Below are 18,622 nucleotides of genomic sequence, written 5' to 3'. Positions count from 1 at the left end.
TCAAGTATTGATTAGAATCCTCTCTGGACCGCATTTGTTTTCTGAATAAGAGTTCACGAAATGGGCAAACATATGTATCGTTAAGCGTCAAGGTTGGAGGGATATCCCTTCTGCCCGCCGATAACTAGTCGGGGTTTTTTTTTTTTTTTTCGACAGGATTAACAGGCAGATATTGGTAGTATTAGGCATTAGTGGAAAGAAGCGTCGGCTCGCCCAGGCATATATAGCTAATTGATTAATAATTGGAACACGGCATTATGTTTCAATGCAATGAACTCCGTAAAGAATGGGCGGGATACGCGGAGGTCAAGTTGCTCAGACTGGTCGACTGCACTTAGCCAAGCTCCTCTGCAGTTAAGAGTCAACGTCGATGCTCAATCAAGAAGCGGATATGCCAAGATGGATATTCCGTAGCATCGAGCCTAACAAACAATGAGCATGCAGGTGTAAGTGAAGTGATCTATCGAAAGTATACATAGATATCCATCCTTTGAAGAGTTGTTGTCTGTAGAATGTTGCTCTGTAAATGCCACAAATAACGTACTTGATCTAGTTATGCTATTTAACTAACCGAGAAACTGCCTAGCGCCAAGATTTCACCTCACCCCACACCTGCGATTCATTACAAATTATTTTTATTTTTTATCCCAGCACAACGAACCAGCGAGCGGGTGTATCGGTTGCGCTGCCACAATCGATCTCCACCAGGCAAAGAGGGGTCGAAGAGAGGAAGGAGAAGAAAGAGAAGACCTGGGACTTCTTGCCATACGGATAATTCTGCTATAGGATCTTTTAATAATCGATATGGCGAATAGTATCGAGGTGAGAATTTGCTTTTTTGTTTTTTTCTTCTTCGCCCGAAGCTTCCTATAAACTTCTTCTACTCTATATATTTGTCGTAAACTAGCTGGGGCTAATGCTGGTGTCTATACATATAGGAACGGCTACGTAACCATGCTCAAGCCTTCGATGGATTGCTATCGTTGATTCCAGCAAAATATTACTATGGTGAAGATACATCTGTAGGTGCCCATAATTAAACTGTGATTTTTCTCGTCCTGCTCCGGGATAGAATCATGTGCTTATTCTATGCCTATTTTATTGGGCTGTAGGATCAATGGCAGCGGAAAAAGCAAACGAAAGAGGAAGCTCGCAAGGCCAAACGTGCAAAGCTCGACCCTGATGCATCGAAGACTGCAAAGGATGTAATGGTCGAAAATGCCCGGAAAAGGAAGAGAGGGGAAGAGGGAGAATCAGATTCCGAAAATGATGACGGCGATATGGAACTAGGCACTAAAGCACCAACAGAGGGTCTTATTGGGGTTCAGAATGAATTGAAGAAGCAGAGAAAGGCAGACAGAGTACAAGGAGGCCAGGCCAAAGACAAGGATGAAAATTCAGAAGCTCTCAAAAAGCGACAGGCCCAGAAGGCGGAGAAAAAGACAGCGAAAAGGGAACAGAAGAAATTGAAAGCAGCAGCCAAGCTAGAAAAGAAGCAAAAGGCCACCAAGTGGAGTACAGAAGAAGCTTCTAAGGGGAATGAGAAGCCGGAGGGCCTTAAACAACAAAAACAACAGGAGGTCGTGCCCAATGCAGACAATGATGACGAAGTAGATGAAGACATCACCCCCATAGAAGGATTCTCTTCCTTGCAACATGAAGACAATGCAGAACCAGCATCCTCCGCCTCATCATCCCCCGGCCCTAATTCACAACCCTTCGATCCCTCCAACCCTCCATCCGGGTCGCCCCCCATTTCCTCAATCGTCCCGTCCGTTTCCCCCTCCAACTCCAAAGCAGAAACAAAAACAATACCACAAACAGAAACCACACAACCCCCAATCAAGAAGCCCACAAATCTAACACCAGAGGAGCTTAAGCAGAGATTACAGAAACGCATAGAAGAGCTACGAGCCGCGCGGCGTGCCGACGGCTTCAACGGCAAGCCCGCCCGCAACCGCCAGGAACTCATCGAAGCAAGAAGACATCGCGAAGAACAGCGCAAAGCACATAAGAAGGAGATGCGCCAAAAAGCGCGCGAGGAGGAGCAGAGAAAAAGAGATGAGGCTATTGCAAGACGATTCTCACCGCGTGGCTCTGGCTCACTACTTGCCTCCCCCGGATCTCCGGCTGATTCCATCTCCTCAATCCCCAACAACTTTTTCTTCGGGCGTGTTGTCTTCGCAGATGGCCAGCAGGCGGATCCCAGCCTAACCACGCTCCTCGACGAGAAAAAACGCAAGGGTCCACAGGATGCGCAAACTGCATTGAAGGCACTGGAAGCTAAGAAGGCCCGGTTGGCGGGGCTGGATGAGAAGAAAAGAGCGGAGATTGAGGAGAAGGATATGTGGTTGAAGGCCAAGAAGAAGGCGCATGGGGAGAAGGTGAAAGATGATGTGTCGTTGTTGAAGAAAACGTTGAATCGTAAGACGGGGATGAAAAGGAAGAGTGAGAAGGAGTGGAAGGAGAGGATTGAAGGTGTGGTTAAGGGGAAGGAGATGAGACAGAAGAAGCGGGTGGAGAATTTGAAGAAGAGGAAGGAGGAGAAGGGCTCTAAGGTGGGGAAGAAGAAGGGGAAGGGTTCTGTGAAGAAGAGGCCTGGGTTTGAAGGGGGGTTTAAGGCGAAGAAGAAGTGAGAGCGTCTCTTCTTGGGGACGGGGGAAGGGAGAGGGAACGTGGCAGTTGGATTGCGCTACATATACCTACCTTTTTTTTGTTCTATCTTTCTGTGATTTCATGTTATATGTTCTTTTCACGGAGGGGAGTTTATGGTTATATTCCACAAGGCTCATTTTTTCTTCTTCCTTCCGCTTACCGTTTGGTGTATAAATTGACCCCGTTTGACCCCGTTCTGTGTGTTGATATAGGGTAAACATACACTATGACACAGACCAGGAGGGCCACTACATGAAAATAAAGGACAGGAAGGGGATGCAATATGCTATTAAATAATACTAGAGAATTCAATCCATGTAGCTTATTTTCAGCCCAGGTTTATGGTTCTTTTAGCCTCGAAATTCACCACGACAGACCGTTAGATTACTCCACTCCTCCACTCTTTTTTAACCTCCACCTTGGGTACCTTTGCCTGATAGTTCTTGTTGCGTACAACATCATCAGCGTGTCTTTTGCACTCCCTCCGGCATTTGAAGATCTTGCACTTCTAATTCTGTATGTCAGAGGCGTTTCCTTATATTCATACATCCCATATTTCATGCCTTTTGAGCTTATTCTTGCCTTTTAATTTTTTTTTTTTTGACAAACAAGGGTTGATTAGATGCAGTATGGGAACAAGAGGGGTTAAAAAAGATGAGAGGATAAAAAAGCAGGCAACAAAAGAGATGGAAGAGCAGATGAAAGAAGAAATGTGAGGACAACAAAATGCTAGCAAGATGACAAATTGAAAGGGGAGGCATTCCCACTGTCGATGTCACCTGTGAGAGCAGATATGGGTTTCCAAAGCGAAAACCCAACCTAGGACAAAAGCAATACAGCACATATTTGCTGCAATCATCTTGCTCCAAAAGATGTTAAAAGGCTATGCCCATAGTATCTCTTATGCATGAAACTGTATGTATTATACAATGCTCATCATTTTCTTCTTCGATATTATCCATAGGAGAAGATGAAAGAGGAACAACGGAAAGAAAACAAGGAACAAAGCTCGACTAGTAGCTCTTTAGCTGGGAGGAGTTTTTTTCCTTTTCCTTTCTTTTATCTGTAGGGCGCATCAGCCCTTGCGGCAGCAGCTAGCTCTGGTTCCCATTTGTCGCCATTGGCGAGCAGTTTCTCCTTGTTGTATAGCAATTCTTCTCTCGTTTCTGTTGCGTATTCGGCGTTTGGTGCTATATTTGAGTGCAAGCAGAGTTGTCAGCTATCTACTTGCCCTCGTTTTACATGGAATATTATATATCTCGTATTATATATGCCCGTTTAAAAATTCGGGGGGTATCAAATTAATCACGACACAATATGGTGAGAGTTTTAAACGCTTACATTCAACAATAGCATCGACAGGACAGCTCTCCTGGCAGAAACCGCAGTAGATGCACTTGGTCATATCAATATCATAGCGAGTGGTCCTCCTGCTTCCGTCTTCTCGCTCCTCGGCCTCGATGGTGATGGCTTGTGCGGGACATATGGCTTCGCATAGCTTGCAGGCGATGCAGCGCTCTTCGCCAGATGGGTAGCGGCGTAGTGCATGCTCCCCACGGAATCGGGGGGATATGGGGCCCTTTTCGAAAGGGTAGAAGATGGTATATCTATGCAGTATATTAGAACAATGCATCGAGGAATGCAGAGTCGACCCCGTGGCTTATAATGATTACAGTCGTGTCATTGAGGCCCTGATGAGAGAAATCAGTGTAGTGGGTTTAACGATGGGGAGAATACGTACGGCGGTCTGAAGAATTGCTCCAATACAACGTACATGCCCCGTAGCATCTCTGTCATGAGGAAGTATTTGCCGGCTTTGTCGAGGGCGGATTCATCGCCCTGGTCCCATGCCTTGGGAGGTGGGAGGCGGAAGCCTTGCCGTGGAGGACCCGCGGGTGTCGCAGACACTGGAGAGGAGGTTGAGAATGAGAACGCCGGCGTGGAGCGTAGATGTGTGGAGGACTGGGGCGATATCTGCAACAGTGCTGGCCGTCTGTAGGCGATTAACCTGGAAACAGCCTTTGAAGAAGCCATTTGTGAGGGAGACAGGGTACACGAATAGCTAGATACCACAGGTAATATATCAGCCGTCGTTTGTTGGAATTGTCGATATAGACGTATGTAGATACCTGGGTCTTGCCCACTGCGACGTTTTGGGAAACTTGTGCGCGGGTCATACAATTCTGCCGCCCCGTGATTGGCTGGGCGGTGTGTTCCGCATCGAGAAACTTCAACCACCTGCAAAAAAAGAATGAAACACATCGACCTCCAGCCATCAGATCAGATCCATTAAACAACTAATATCCGCTGCTACACTACGCAACATCCAGATCTATTCCCACGATTCCCGCCTCTTCCCCCACTTATTATATCTACCATGTTCCGTTCCGCCGTTGCCCGGTCGCTGCGCGCTGCCTCTACACCCGCTCGCGCTTTCATCAGACCATCTGGAGCCGCTTTCCAACTCCCAAGGAGCTCGCTCTCTGCCATCCGCCCAGCCCAATTCACACCATGCTTCACCTGCCAGACCATCCGATCATATTCTGCCCCCGCTGGTCTAACGGAGCCTGAGATTGAGGGTAGAATAGTCGATTTGTTGAAGAACTTTGACAAGGTATGTTGTGATATGCATTCGATGGTGAATGTAGTCTGTTGGCACAATTGACTTTCATTATCACTATATCGGATCAGCAGAATTGCTTATACATTTTTGTGTGTCTTTATAGGTCTCGGACCCATCCAAGGTAATGATAACATAGTTGTTCTCCGGAATCAGTGTGTACGCTAGTACTTATAAAACTAATTGTCGGTTTTGAAGATCAACGGCAAATCACACTTTGCGAATGATTTGGGACTGGACAGCTTGGATACCGTTGAGGTTGTGATGGCCATTGAGGAGGTAATCCATCCGTCATCTTTGTTGTTTGCTCGAAATAAGGGGACTATATCACATCCTGACTCGAATTTGTTTAATACAGGAATTCAGCATCGAAATCCCCGATAAGGAAGCAGATGCTATCCACAGCAGTAGGTTACCTTCTTCCATAGAGATCGAGATACCAGGTTCCGAATAGCAATAACGGACACGTAACCGGGTTTTTTTTTTTTTTTTTTTTTTTTTTTTTTATCAGAATAAGGTATTGTTTACTGACCAAAAACAGTCGACCAAGCCGTGAAGTATATTAGCTCTCAGCCCGATGGTATGTTGTCTGTGATTCTGCAATCACGCTGTCACTTGCGCTAACTTCTATCTGTTGTAGCCCACTAAGAGCATATAGACCCTGGATAGACGAAACGAGAGACGAAGGGGCTGGATACACTTGACGTGTCGTGTATCCATATGGCATCCAGCATGTAGGATGTGGCAATTGCAGAAACAGCAGTGGCAGCAGCAGCAGCAGCGGAATCTGCACCAGCGTTAGTGGAGTTCGATAGATTAAAGGGACACTTCCGTTCCTTCTTTGCCATATCATGTACATCAAATTATTCTTTTTCTTTCTGATTTCTGTTTCTTCCCTCAAAGTGCGACTCAATAAAACTAGAGCAAAAATCCGGGGCCTCCAAGTATGGTATTCATGTACAAAAAGGATCAAACAGAAAAATTAATTGTCCATTATTAGAAGTGTCAGCAGAGGTTGTGGTGGTTGTTTTAATGTGGAGATCTTTTCTCAGTATATGTACTCCGTGTTGTGCCCTTGTTTATGGGAGTAGTTAAATTCGCACTATATGAAGCAGAAAGCATGTTTGATATCAAGTTAAATCTCAGTGACATTTAATTGCTGCTTGCATCCTAAATATCTCCTACTAAAATAACACGCTACCGGGTTCAGTTGAATCTTTTGCATATATGCAAAGTCTGTGTCTGGTGTCTGAGTCTGTGCCAAGCCCTAGCCAGAGCCTGCTCACGTCAAACCAAACTGTCTCAAAAGCATAATCAACTTAACCACTCACTTCACCTACTACCACCTATCATCACCACAACTACCACCATTACCACTACCATCCTCTTCCATCCCCAGCCGCGATATCCAACTGTCCTATACTGCGCACTTGACCCGTCCTCCAATTGATCCCGCCTGTCGTCCTCAACAACTACCCCCTTAACGGTGAATATCCCCGTCCGCCAAAAACAGAATTTTTGTTCGGATCCTTCAACCTCCCCGGTTAATTTACTCCTGGAACAAGCTGATCATAGAAGTATCCACCACCAGAACTAAACCACTTCCAATCCTCAAAACCCATGCTTCACCTAACCATCCATCCCTGAGCCCCCAAACCGGTCATCAACAAACCCCCACCCGGGCGCTGCTCATTCAACACAAAAAGCCACCCTCTTCCTCTCCTCCTCTCCTCGTCGTCTCTCCTTTTCTCCCGTATTCCCATCCTATGGCTTCTGCCGGTGGTCTGACGCGCCGTCGCGGAGGCGTTCGTTCAAACACAGACGATAATAATGAAGGCAGTCGGGTCGCCTCACCGTCCCCGTTAAACGGCTCTTCCTTCGACAGTCGCGTGCCGGAAACTTCCTTCACAGGCGGCGAAAATGGACACAAGATCGCCTTTGATCCACGGGATATCAGTGAAAGTGATGAGAGGAATAAGCAACCTAAGCTCACACTAATGGAAGAGGTGCTTCTGATGGGTTTAAAAGATAAGCAGGTGTGTTGGTTGGGGCAACTCTCCCTGTGCTCTGAGAGGGCGCAGCCTTACATATGCATCAAAACTTCATATTTGAGGAAAATATATGTTTGCAGTGGAACTAACTTGGAGACTGCTATTATGCGTGTGCTCTTATGATCTGATAGGGATATCTATCTTTCTGGAACGAGAATATTTCGTACGCCCTTCGAGGTTGTATCGTTATCGAATTAGCATTTCGCGGCCGCATTAGCATGCAAAAGGACTCCTCGAGACGACGCTTTCCACTTGCTGACCGGGTAATCGAGGTCATCGATGATACACTGACTGGAGAGGTCTTGCTGGACGAGACGTTAAAAATGATGAAGTCAAGTGAAAAGATGAGTGTCAGCTCTTGGATCGATCTCCTGAGTGGTACGCTCCTATGTCTATATTCTACATTCTTCATGTGCGAATAGCATAACTAGTCGTCAAGGCCATTAACGTCAGGAACAGGCGAAACATGGAACCTTATGAAAATCGGTTACCAATTGAAACAAGTCCGAGAACGACTAGCAAAGGGCCTGGTAGACAAAGGCATCCTCCGCACTGAGAAACGCAACTTCCTCCTTTTCGATATGGCCACCCACCCCGTCGCCGACACTGGCGCCAAAGACGAAATCCACAAACGAGTCCGCAACATCTGTAGCAATCGCACTGTTATCCTCACTCCAAACCAGTTCCTCCCCGAGGACATTGAATTTAGATACCTCCGGACAATCACGATGGTTTGTGCGGCGTATGCTGCTAACGTCCTTGAAAATGCGCTGGTGACTATGGGCCATGAGGCGCGGGAAAGAGCCTTTGCACAGGTTGATGAACTGTTGTCGGAATATTCGCAGTGGCCGTTTGCGCGGCGGGCGGGCGGTGGTCAGGGGATTGGCGCGAATTTGGCTCAAGAGGTGAATGAGGAAGTTGATAAGGCGAAAGATAGAGAGCTTCAACTAGAGGTATGATTATATATTTCATTTCTTCTACAGTCTTCCTCCCCCCATCTGAATCTGGGACCTAGGCTAGCTAACTAATTTGTCAACTCCCTCCAGGTGATAGCAGCCTGTCTGAGCGTCTTTACTCGCTTGGATTCCCTTCTCTGAGCAACCTTCGTTGTTTACCCGTTATTCTATTACACTAGGCCTATCAGTCCGTTTAAACCATTTCGAAGAGTTAAATGTGATATTTTCTCTCGACATTTGTCCATTCCTCCCATTTTATCTTGTCCACCGTTCAAACAAACAAAACCAGACCAAGAAAGCCAAGCCGCCTTCCCAACGTTCGATAATCCGCTTTACTATTCTTCATGCTCCTCCCCACCCACCAACCCACCAACCACAGCGTGTCCTCAAGGTCATTCCTCTCGGTTCTTCACAGACCGTGGCTCCTATTTCCATCTGTATGGTGAAGGCGAGAATTGAAATAGTAAAAAGCAGGATGAATATTCTCTACACAATGAGCCATCATATCATATCTGTCTGGATTTCTCTCTTTACCATATTTTCCTCGTTCGCGCGTGACGTAAAATTTCAATATCGGAATATATCTCCTCATTTCTCTCTCTCGTTTCTCTCTTACTACCCAAATCCATTTCCTTTACCCTTCTATCTCTCTCTATCTCTTATTTGCTCGCTACATTTCTACCATCCTCATTCCTTTTACCGACGCTTCATGCCTCCTCTGTAGGTAGAGCATGAGAACTCAAGACCAGGCGGGTTTCCGGAAGGGAGATCACTGTATGTATGAAAACTTACCATAGGTGCGGACTGGGAGGAACAAGTGGTTTACTAAAGCGGCCTTTTTGTTTTTCTTATTTTACCTCGTTCTTCTTCGAAGCTCATTCTTATTCTTATTATGAATTTTTCTTTTCACCATTTCATCTACATTCTGTCTTATTCTTAGCACTTACTCATTTTTATTATCATTATCCTATTCCTTGTCTACACACATGACTTTCTTCTCCTGTGTAGATGACAATGCGAAGCATCACATAACATAATGATATTCTACCCACCCACACACACACACCACATATATATATATATATATAAAATATAGAAAGAAGACTTTAACTTACATGACCACCTGAAAGAAATCCGCCCCGCCCTATCTACCTACGGATCGTAATAATTAACCCTCAAAACCACCTTCCCTCTCATCCTCCCACTCTCCACCAATTCCATAGCCTCCCTCCCCTCATACAACCCCATCTCCTTCGCGACAAAAGCCCTCAGCTCACCCTTTTCCACCAACAACCCAATTTTCCCCAACTGCTCCCCATCCGGCCTAACAATGAAAAACCTACTTGTCAATAGCCTCCTCTCAATCTCATTCCTGACCCCCTCCCACTCAGGCTCCCGCTCCGGGATTGGCTGTGCAATACTAACAACAAACCCCCCATCCCTCACCACAGTAGCATCATGCACCTGCCTCAATGACTCCCCCCCAACACAATCCAGCACAAGATCCACAGGCCCCCACCCACGCTTCCTAAACGCCTCCGCCAACCCCTTCTCCTGCGTATAATCCAACACTTCATCAACACCCAATTCCCCCCTGACAAACCCCATATTCCGCCCCGAACACACACCACAAACCCAAAACCTCTGACCTCCATTCTCTCCAAATAACATCTTCGCCCTCAACAGCTGACACAGCATAACACCCACACCACCACTAGCATTCAGCACAAGAATCCTCTTCACTTTCTCCTCATCATCTCGCTCCCTCTGCCTCACCCTCTCACGCTCCTCATCCTCATCATCACTATACATCACCACCCCCCTCAACCCCACCTGTTCAAACAACGCCTGCCACCCCGTCAACGCACTCAACGGCAAACACGCCCCCTCCGCCGCCCCTACATTCCTCGGCTTAAACGCCAACTCCCCCTCCACCGCCACAGCCACATCCGCCGCACCCCCATCCCTCTCAAATGCAAGCAACCCCATCACCTCATCGCCAACTTTGAATCTAGGACCCGTAACGCTGTGCTCGTCTACCTGAGGTGTAGAGAGGATTATACCCGTGACGTCGTGGCCGGGTATGCGCTTGAAATCCTGGATTTGGATTTGGCTTTGGGTTTGGTTTGCGGAGGCGGAGGCGGAGGTGGAGGTGGAGGTGGGGGATGGTGGGGGGCGGAGGGTTTCAGACCACCCAAGCTCGCCGCGGCAGAAGGCTGTCGCTAGGATTTTTAGGAGGTATTGGGATTCTGTGGGGGTTGGGGTTGGGTGGGTGGAGGTGTAGATGAGGGTGGATGGCGGGGGAGGGTTGGTGGTAGTGTAATGGTGGGTGGTGGGGAGGGGTAGGGTTAGGGCTGCCATGGCCGGGGGGATGTTTTCCTGTTCTGCGTATATGGAAGTGTGAGTTCGCGGGGTTGGCTGCATTGTGTGGGCGGGTTGGGGTTGTCTTCCCTTTTTTGCTGGCGCGGAGGGGAGTGGAGGAGGGTGTGAGGGCAGAGTGGAGGGGTAGTTGGTAGTTAGTGGAATTTTTGATTGTTTGGCCCATTGATGAGGGGAGAAGGTAGTATAATAATATTAGTGAATTGTGTTATTACGTGCATATCGTTGTTGGATTGAATTTCGGGAGGGGATTTGATTGCTCTTAGCAGGGAAAAGGGGTTGCGGGAGCTATTGTAGCTTGAAGGCTTTGATGTGATTAAATACCGGTTTAAAAAATTAAACATATCATCGATTGTTGAATCAGGGCCATGGATGTACAGACGCTTTAATTGGCGTGTATCAGATAGGGAAGAGTTGTTCCAATTGCTATTTTACTGATGGTAAAAGTTGAGATTGGAGTTGAGCAGTGTCTGGACATCAACGTTCCAGGACAGCAGAGGCTTAGAACATACATAGGATGTTGTGTTCCCGGAGCGCACGAGATTATAAATACTCGACTTAACATCCGCCTGAATAAGATTTGGTTGCTGTTACCAACGAGCAACTGAGAAGCAAGCAATGATCGAGATTACGCTGTTGTTTAAAATCCTTAGTTATACATTAGACAGATGTATGCGGGAGATTATTCCACATTGCGCCGCGCCTCTAACCCGCAAACTACGCCTGTATGCTCCAAGTTATGTAAATCTAGTAAAACAAGGGTAAAGGTGAAAGGTGAAAGGTGTTTCAAGGGAAACAAATATGAAGAAAACATCATGGTTAACGAATAAAACTGCAACTTGGCATAAATCATAGGTCCTCCTGACATGTCGCTCCTAGGGGTATAGGGGTAAGGGGTAAAATGAAATAATCCAGATAATCCGACCAAAGCGCAAGGGAAAAAAAGCGAAAGACAACGAAATAGAAGAGATATGCGGAGACACGCCGTCAGAACAAAATTCTCCTGCAAGTCATCAAACAAGAAATGGAAAATCGAAAAATAAAAATACTTAAATTGATTAATAATTCGGATTCTCATCCTGCCTTAACAAATCAACCTCCCGATGAAAATCCTCCGCATCCTCAAACACTCTCCATATGCTCTCTGGCACGCCCTCAAACGCCTTAACAAAGCGTTTATCCTTATTCTTATCCTCCATATTCACCACATCCGTCACTTTCCGTATAAATATAGCCCGAACCCAGTGCTTGTGCCGGCGATATATCTCTCCATACGCCTCCGGGTCACTCTGTGTCGAGTCCCCGATGCAAACGACCTTGCGTTTCGGGAACCAGCGGTACAGCTTCTCCATGCGCTCGACTTTATAAGCCTCCGTCCCCTGCGTGAACGACTTGAGCAGCCCACTCATATCCATCCATGAACTGTTACGCAGGATGAGGGTGCCTGGTGGGTACACTTGGCGGAGAAATTTGCGGAGGAAAGGGTAAAGATTGTATGGTGAGGCAGAGAGGTAGAACCATGTCGGCGTGAGGGATTTGTCGATGTGCGAATACAGAGTGGGCATGCCGGCGATGGGCTGTGGGATTTCGGCGAATGTTGTGCGCAGGATCCCCACTGCGTTGCAGGTCTGGGTGTATTTGATCGTGTCGTCGACGTCTGAAATTATCAGCCAGCCCGTCGGAGAAGCGAATTGGGTTTCCATGGATACATTATGGCTCCAGTGTCGGAGGGATGGGTGGATTATTGTGCCGTTGGGGACATCTGTCCCGCCTATCCGGACTACCTGCGAAACGATACCGTTTCTGTCGGATGGGTTTAGCTTGCGTTTGATGACTGTATGACGCGCAATGGGTATATCCAAACTTATGGAGTGGCCTGGAGCGATTGAATCGACAAACGGTTGCACACGCTCAGCCATGCGGTCTCTGGTTTCCCGGTTATTCAGACCAATATCCCCATCCAGTCCGATAGCGTCTGCGATGGTTGCGACGAACTTGCCAACTTCTTCACGGCCCCGCTTATTAAAGATGCATGCAACTATCTCGACTTGCCATGTTTGATTGTTATGGAATCTGCCTCCAGGTGCGCGGTAGGCGGTGTTATCGAGGAGCCATACTCTGTGTTGCTGGGGGTTTGCAGGCTGGATGAGAGGATTTCCTTTACCCAGGAATGATGCTATAATTCCTAAGAGCGGGGTCAAACGTAAAGTAGGGACATGGGCGAGGTCGGTCTCTACACGATCGAAGTCACCTTGGGATCTCGTTTGTTGCTCTTCAGGTATCTCATGCTTTCGACGCTGTGGGGCACGAAACATAATTATCAGTTGAGAGGAAGAGAACAGGAGTGTCGATGGGTTTGTAACTCAGATCTAGTTAATGCTAAGGGGAGTAAGTGAGGCTTGTAAATGCAGTAACTTCTGGACTAGGTAAAGAGCGCAGTATCAAAATCGGAGCGATATGCGAGTCGCCAGGAGCATCTAGCACTCCTTACTGTATTGCAGATTCATGAGTGTCAACAAGTAAAAGAGACGAACAGTGCAGATGAGACAGTGGCAGATAAATTAATCAGACGAGAAGCAAAGAACACGAGGACATGCTTTTGTAAAGGACATAGCATGTACACGGCAACACCCAGGCAGCTGAGATGCGCTTCCCTTTCATGGCGCTGCTCTGCGCTGAGCCATCATTGAACAAATGAACGAGGAATCAGGATGCACAATCATCACATAGGGGGATGCAGCCGCGGATGATCTAAGTTCCCAACTAAGGTGGGGCCCTCTTAGCTGAAAATAGCCAACAAAAACAGCGCCCAGCGATCGGCATCATACTCTTGGGGTTGCGGACTGTTGATCTCATCAGCTCATTCCAACGAGGTCATTTTCAGACTGTCTGATAGTGAGGCACATCATAAGGCCTGTCTCCTGTACGACGCAGACACGAGGCTGGATGACAGGAACCGTAAGCAACGTGCCCGTGAAAACAAGGATGGTGGTTAATTCTCAGCCTTGGCGACTTATTATTAGACGCGAGACTAAGAAAAGACCGTGTCATTACTGTCAGCATCCTCCTTTCTATTGTTAGTTGTTGTCGTCTCCTGGCTCCTTGCGGTCACTGGACCGGGTCAGGAGATGTTAAGGCGCGTTTGGTGTCCTGGATTGCCATCCCAAGGGTTGTGATTATTTCATGTTTCATGACGAAGATTCCCCGGGATCTTCATACATCCATGGCGTACTCTGTGTGTATTGCCCATCCCCGTGTCCAGGGTGAGCGTGGGGTGATTGTATATCGTCACTATTTCAATAATAACAATACCGCTTCCCATGCGATCTGATACTAATAGCTGGCTAACTCTTTTACAGCGGTAGCAATACGGCAAAAACAAGAGTCGGACCCTATCTTTGTCTCTTCTTCGGCTCGTCCCACAAGACTCAGCGAACATTCAGCTGTCCATCAGTTAAGATCCCATGTGTGTGTGTGGCATTGACTGTACTACAGACACTAAGTGTTGGTGTCATCAACAAATCTCCCTGCAAAAGTCAAGCGTTCTACAGCTTTTGCCCTATGATGACATCACAAACGGGCGCCAAAAATAGTCACCGTTCCACCGGACGAGCTCAGTCCTACGTGACAACCATCAAACCATCTCACTTCCGTAAGAGGTGCCTCAGGGGAAGAAAGGCACCGAACCCTAACTCCAACAAAACCACGAAAAACCTTTTTTTAAGCTCCCCAGTGTTCGAAAATTTTCGAAATACGCGGATTTTCCTTTTGATTTTCCTTAACATACTGCGATGCTATGTATGGAAGAGAAGGAATCTTCTTTTGTTTCCAAGGAATCGCAACAGCGATCAAGTCCAGTTCTTTTCTGCAGAGCAACTTAGCTGGGGTCTCTGCGAATCATTGAATTTTAAAAATTGGGTTTATAATTTGGAGGTTTTCACTGTGGCACCCACCGGTGCCATGATTTCGAGTATCGGCAATGTACGGTTTGGGATAGTTCTGTGTAAACACTGGATTCAAACATTTGAATTTGCAAGCTTTGACGGGCTAGCTACTAAGTATCGGGTCCATTCAGTTAGTTGTATATCACCTTCGTTGGATGCGATTCCTCCCTAATTTGTGGGAACCCAGATAAGCTTAACTCAGATCACCGCGCTGACTAACCGTTTTGGGGCGAGATCAACCAAGGATTGCTGCAGACAAGGGTAATGACATCACGCCGTGCAACCTTATTTCGTCGGGTAAAAGAGCCAAAATAGCCCAAACACTTTGGACGTTTGACATGCGTCTCCCTTCTTATTGAGGGATGCAGTTTGCGGGTGTTGCGCAATCGATCATTTCATGATTACGGTGGCCAAAATGTTCTCTAGCTTCAGGAGTCTGTGGACTCAGGTATTTCCCCCGCCACCCCTTTTCACAGATAAGAACCTGCCGAGTCTTCTAGGAAAGGTAAGCTATTCACGCCTTCTCACCTGACAATTTATCTCCCATAAAATTAAAATCACATTTCAATATATTCCCAGGTCTACATTGTAACAGGCTCAAACACCGGGATTGGCAAGGAAGTAGCCCAGGTTCTCTTCTCCAAAGATGCCAAAGTCTACGCAGCAGCGCGTTCGGAGGACAAGGTCAATCACACGATCGACGAGATCAAAAGAGCCAACCCCCATTCCCAAGGGTCAATTAATCTTCCTACCTCTGAACCTCAGCGACCTAACCACTATCAAAACGTCAGCCAAAATCTTCCTCTCCAAGGAAGACAAGCTGCACGTCCTCTTCAACAATGCAGGCGTCATGACACCTCCCACTGGCTCCAAGACAGTCCAAGGCTACGAGCTCCAGCTAGGCGTCAACGCCATCGCCCCCTTTCTCTTTACAAAACTACTAACCCCAACCCTCCTGTCTACGGCCAAGACAGAGCCCCCCAACACAGTTCGCGTGGTTTGGGTTTCATCAGTGACCATGGAGACTGGAGCGCCTAGATCTGTTGGCATACCCTTGGACAAACTGGACCAGCTTGCCAGCACCTCTCCACAGTATGTCAATTACGCCATCAGCAAGGCTGGAAATTATTTGTATGCCGTTGAGTTTGCGAAACGGTACAAGGATGTGGGTGTTGTTAGTCTAGCACTTAATCCGGGGAACCTTGCTTCAGATCTCACACGGCATCGGGCGTTGTTGTTGAAGCTTCTTCTGCGGCCGTTTATATATCCACCTGTCTTCGGAGCTTATACTGACTTGTTTGCTTGATTGTCACGGGAGGTCACCAATATGGAGCCGGGGACTTGGAGTAAGTGTCTTCTGTTCGTACGGGCTTAAGTTAACTTGTTTGTTAAACAATGGCGAAAATTCTCTTTTAGTCATACCGTGGGGAAGATTCGCCCCCGTTCGGAAAGATTTGGTCGAGGCAACGAAGACCGAGGAGGAGGGGGGCAATGGGACAGCGTTGAAGTTCTGGGAATGGACTGAGAAGCAGATTAAACCGTACCTTTAAATCGAGGTGTTTTAGGGAGGACGTTTCCCATTGTCGTTTTCCATTTTTCTGGGTTTTTTTCTCTCCTATAAAAACAAAAGTGGTGCTGCGCAATCTCCACAATGATAGAACAATGCACACCTTTTTTTCTAAACTGTGGCCAAATCATGGGGCTGACACAGGAAGAGCGTGGAATCCAACAGGTAGACGCTGTGAGGGTTGAGATGATATGTCGTGATAAACAAGGGGAAATTCTGATTTCAATTCAAGTGGTCATGTCTTCCTACATTTGCTTGGTCAGTGGACTAGTTAGTTGTTAATAGTTACCTGCTATCTAGATATATTCTAGGCGCCAAGGGAATAATTTTACTTTTAAGTTAAGATACTATATCAATTTTTCACCATTTCGATTGTAGGAACAAAACTTGACAGTATACTCCTTAGCAGCTTCTTGCAGTCATATAGCAAAGAACGAATATTACCTCCGGCTGATGGCGTTTTCTCGTGTGATCATTGGAGTCTACACGGCTCTGGTATTCTGCACCGCCTGGGATATCAACCCAATCACGGATATATGGCTGGCCGGTCTAGTCCTACAAAACATGTCGATTTTTACATCTACATAACACCGCTCTACAGCCCCTCTTCCACCGGAAACAAAACAAGCTGAATAAATAAAGCAAAGGAAAAAGACAGGTTAAAGCTATCCTTGCAAAAGAAAAAATGGTAGCGACCGCCCCTCTGCTCCAACGCATCTTCCGCAAACTAAACCCTCAACACGGCAAACGATGGCCACCAAGGCCAACAAAAGCAGCCCTAAAAGAATTCATGACAAGGACCCCAGCGACGGATATCAACATCTGCCCCCCAGGTAGTACAGATCCCTCCCTAGCCGTCCGCGACAGTATGTTCTTCAACAAGCTCCCACCGGAGCTACGTCGGCAGATCTACGTGCTTGCATTTGGAAATGGGGTCGTGCATGTTGAGGATGATGGCACGGACCATTTATCTAGGATGGCTTATTTCTGTCCATATGCACTTGACTGGCGTTTGCCCCGGGAGGATGATTGCGAGGATGCGTATGGTAGAGCGCTGGATAAGTTTGGCAGGGTTCTTATTGGAGTTATGGGGTGGTTGTTGAGCTGTCGGTTGGCGTAAGTATATCCACGGAACATGCTACAATGCACACGTATTCTTATTGTTAGTCACATACCTAGAGCATATGATATGGTTATTCCGAATGGCCTTCGTATGTGTCCATGTTTTATAAAAAAATAATAATAATAAATGCATGCTTGCTCATCAGCTAGTAGGTACATCGAAGCAATTGACGTGTTATATTCCGCCAACACCATCCGCCTGCGCTCCGTGGGCATGCTTCCACGACTACCAAACCACCTCCCCCCACGAATACTGCAATGCATCACCTCCGTCGAGCTCACCCCCAAGGTCCCATTGCTATCAATACCAGAAGACTTACTATGTTCACTACCACGATCAATATTTCCACGCCTACGCAAGCTATATCTCTTGCTCAGCGACATAGATCCTTTACCATGGTACCCTTACGGTGTCTTCTTCGGAGATGACCGCAATGAGGCAACAGAAGTGGTCGCGCTTCTTAAGAGAGCTGATCGTATGGCGCAGAAACTGCTTTCCCCCCCTTCTCGGTTGGAAATGTTCGAGATCGCTGTTAGGAATGCTACGTTCCAGAGTCTTGTTAGTGCGCAGAGGAAGCAACAGACGACGGTCGTACAAAAGAGCCCGCGCTATCAGCATGCAGAGCGCTTCTGGAGGAGTTTGGGGGATGTCGACGTTGAAGTTGATGGAGCTATTGCGGTGGGTCGAAATGATACGAAGAAGCTTGGGTATTGGATTGGCTTATGAATGGGAAAACGCTGACCGACTTGCAATCATTGAGAATGAAGATAGATCACACGGAGGGGAAGCTAGAATTTGGAACCATTAGGTTGATGCCCAGAGTCTTTGTTAAAATCATTGGTCTATAGCTCACTTTTATAAGAAATGTTTTGTAATAAAACAGGTTACATACTTCATACTAAGATTATATGAATTGTAAAGTATCATTAACTTAAAAAATTGAAAATTATCTTTGAAGAAAAATGAACTTAATTTTTTTAAATAATAGTCAATATTAAAAAATTTCTAGGAATTTTTTTTTTCTTATTATAAAACTTAATTTACTATGAAAAAGTAATAGTAAAATAAAACTAAGATTACGGCTGAGAAATCTGTGGAATTTGTAGGTTAGTTAGCTGGTAGTTAATAGTAGAGGCCGAACGTTGCGATGTTTCGTGGTCGAATAGGGAATTCTGGTTGGCCAATGAAACGACATCTCGGTATTTCTATCCCAACGTCAATGAAACCTCTCTAAGTCCCTGCAGAAGAACATGGGGAGTTTGGCATCAAACTAAATAATGGCAAACCCCTTCCCTTGTCCAACATCGACACACACACAACATAGCGT

The 18,622-nt window shown here is 46.7% G+C and overlaps 8 protein-coding genes across 8 annotated transcripts; 5 read left to right on the top strand and 3 right to left on the bottom strand.

The window, feature by feature from the left end:
- Positions 1-804: 804 nt before the first annotated feature.
- Positions 805-2,636, top strand: PAAG_07869 (hypothetical protein; the record flags this gene model as incomplete). Its single annotated transcript, XM_002790134.2, has 3 exons — positions 805-822; positions 939-1,022; positions 1,113-2,636. The coding sequence occupies 3 exons, from the start codon at positions 805-807 to the stop codon at positions 2,634-2,636; spliced, it is 1,626 nt and encodes a 541-aa protein (XP_002790180.1).
- A 1,078-nt stretch (positions 2,637-3,714) lies between these two features.
- PAAG_07868 (NADH-quinone oxidoreductase subunit I 2) lies at positions 3,715-4,689 on the bottom strand (the record flags this gene model as incomplete). The annotated part of the gene is made up of 3 exons (XM_002790133.2): positions 3,715-3,845; positions 3,997-4,262; positions 4,397-4,689. The coding sequence occupies 3 exons, from the start codon at positions 4,687-4,689 to the stop codon at positions 3,715-3,717; spliced, it is 690 nt and encodes a 229-aa protein (XP_002790179.1).
- Positions 4,690-5,032: 343 nt separating this feature from the next.
- On the top strand, positions 5,033-5,729 carry PAAG_07867 (hypothetical protein; the record flags this gene model as incomplete). Its single annotated transcript, XM_015846356.1, has 3 exons — positions 5,033-5,269; positions 5,474-5,554; positions 5,634-5,729. 3 exons carry the CDS (start codon positions 5,033-5,035, stop codon positions 5,727-5,729), a joined length of 414 nt encoding a protein of 137 aa, XP_015700791.1.
- A 1,312-nt stretch (positions 5,730-7,041) lies between these two features.
- Positions 7,042-8,423, top strand: PAAG_07866 (vacuolar protein sorting-associated protein; the record flags this gene model as incomplete). Its single annotated transcript, XM_002790131.2, has 4 exons — positions 7,042-7,311; positions 7,458-7,704; positions 7,786-8,279; positions 8,373-8,423. 4 exons carry the CDS (start codon positions 7,042-7,044, stop codon positions 8,421-8,423), a joined length of 1,062 nt encoding a protein of 353 aa, XP_002790177.1.
- Positions 8,424-9,434: 1,011 nt separating this feature from the next.
- On the bottom strand, positions 9,435-10,706 carry PAAG_07865 (hypothetical protein; the record flags this gene model as incomplete). The annotated part of the gene is made up of 1 exon (XM_015846355.1): positions 9,435-10,706. The coding sequence occupies one exon, from the start codon at positions 10,704-10,706 to the stop codon at positions 9,435-9,437; it is 1,272 nt and encodes a 423-aa protein (XP_015700790.1).
- Positions 10,707-11,719: 1,013 nt separating this feature from the next.
- On the bottom strand, positions 11,720-12,976 carry PAAG_07864 (hypothetical protein; the record flags this gene model as incomplete). Its single annotated transcript, XM_002790129.2, has 1 exon — positions 11,720-12,976. The coding sequence occupies one exon, from the start codon at positions 12,974-12,976 to the stop codon at positions 11,720-11,722; it is 1,257 nt and encodes a 418-aa protein (XP_002790175.1).
- A 2,044-nt stretch (positions 12,977-15,020) lies between these two features.
- On the top strand, positions 15,021-16,155 carry PAAG_07863 (retinol dehydrogenase; the record flags this gene model as incomplete). The annotated part of the gene is made up of 5 exons (XM_015846354.1): positions 15,021-15,110; positions 15,185-15,289; positions 15,339-15,770; positions 15,924-15,951; positions 16,022-16,155. 5 exons carry the CDS (start codon positions 15,021-15,023, stop codon positions 16,153-16,155), a joined length of 789 nt encoding a protein of 262 aa, XP_015700789.1.
- A 702-nt stretch (positions 16,156-16,857) lies between these two features.
- Positions 16,858-18,021, top strand: PAAG_07862 (hypothetical protein; the record flags this gene model as incomplete). Its single annotated transcript, XM_002790127.2, has 2 exons — positions 16,858-17,288; positions 17,448-18,021. The coding sequence occupies 2 exons, from the start codon at positions 16,858-16,860 to the stop codon at positions 18,019-18,021; spliced, it is 1,005 nt and encodes a 334-aa protein (XP_002790173.2).
- Positions 18,022-18,622: the final 601 nt, after the last annotated feature.

The sequence above is a fragment of the Paracoccidioides lutzii genome (genome assembly GCF_000150705.2).
Source record: "Paracoccidioides lutzii Pb01 unplaced genomic scaffold supercont2.27, whole genome shotgun sequence".
Lineage (NCBI taxonomy): Eukaryota > Fungi > Ascomycota > Eurotiomycetes > Onygenales > Ajellomycetaceae > Paracoccidioides > Paracoccidioides lutzii.
This window is presented reverse-complemented; position numbering and strand designations above follow the sequence as displayed.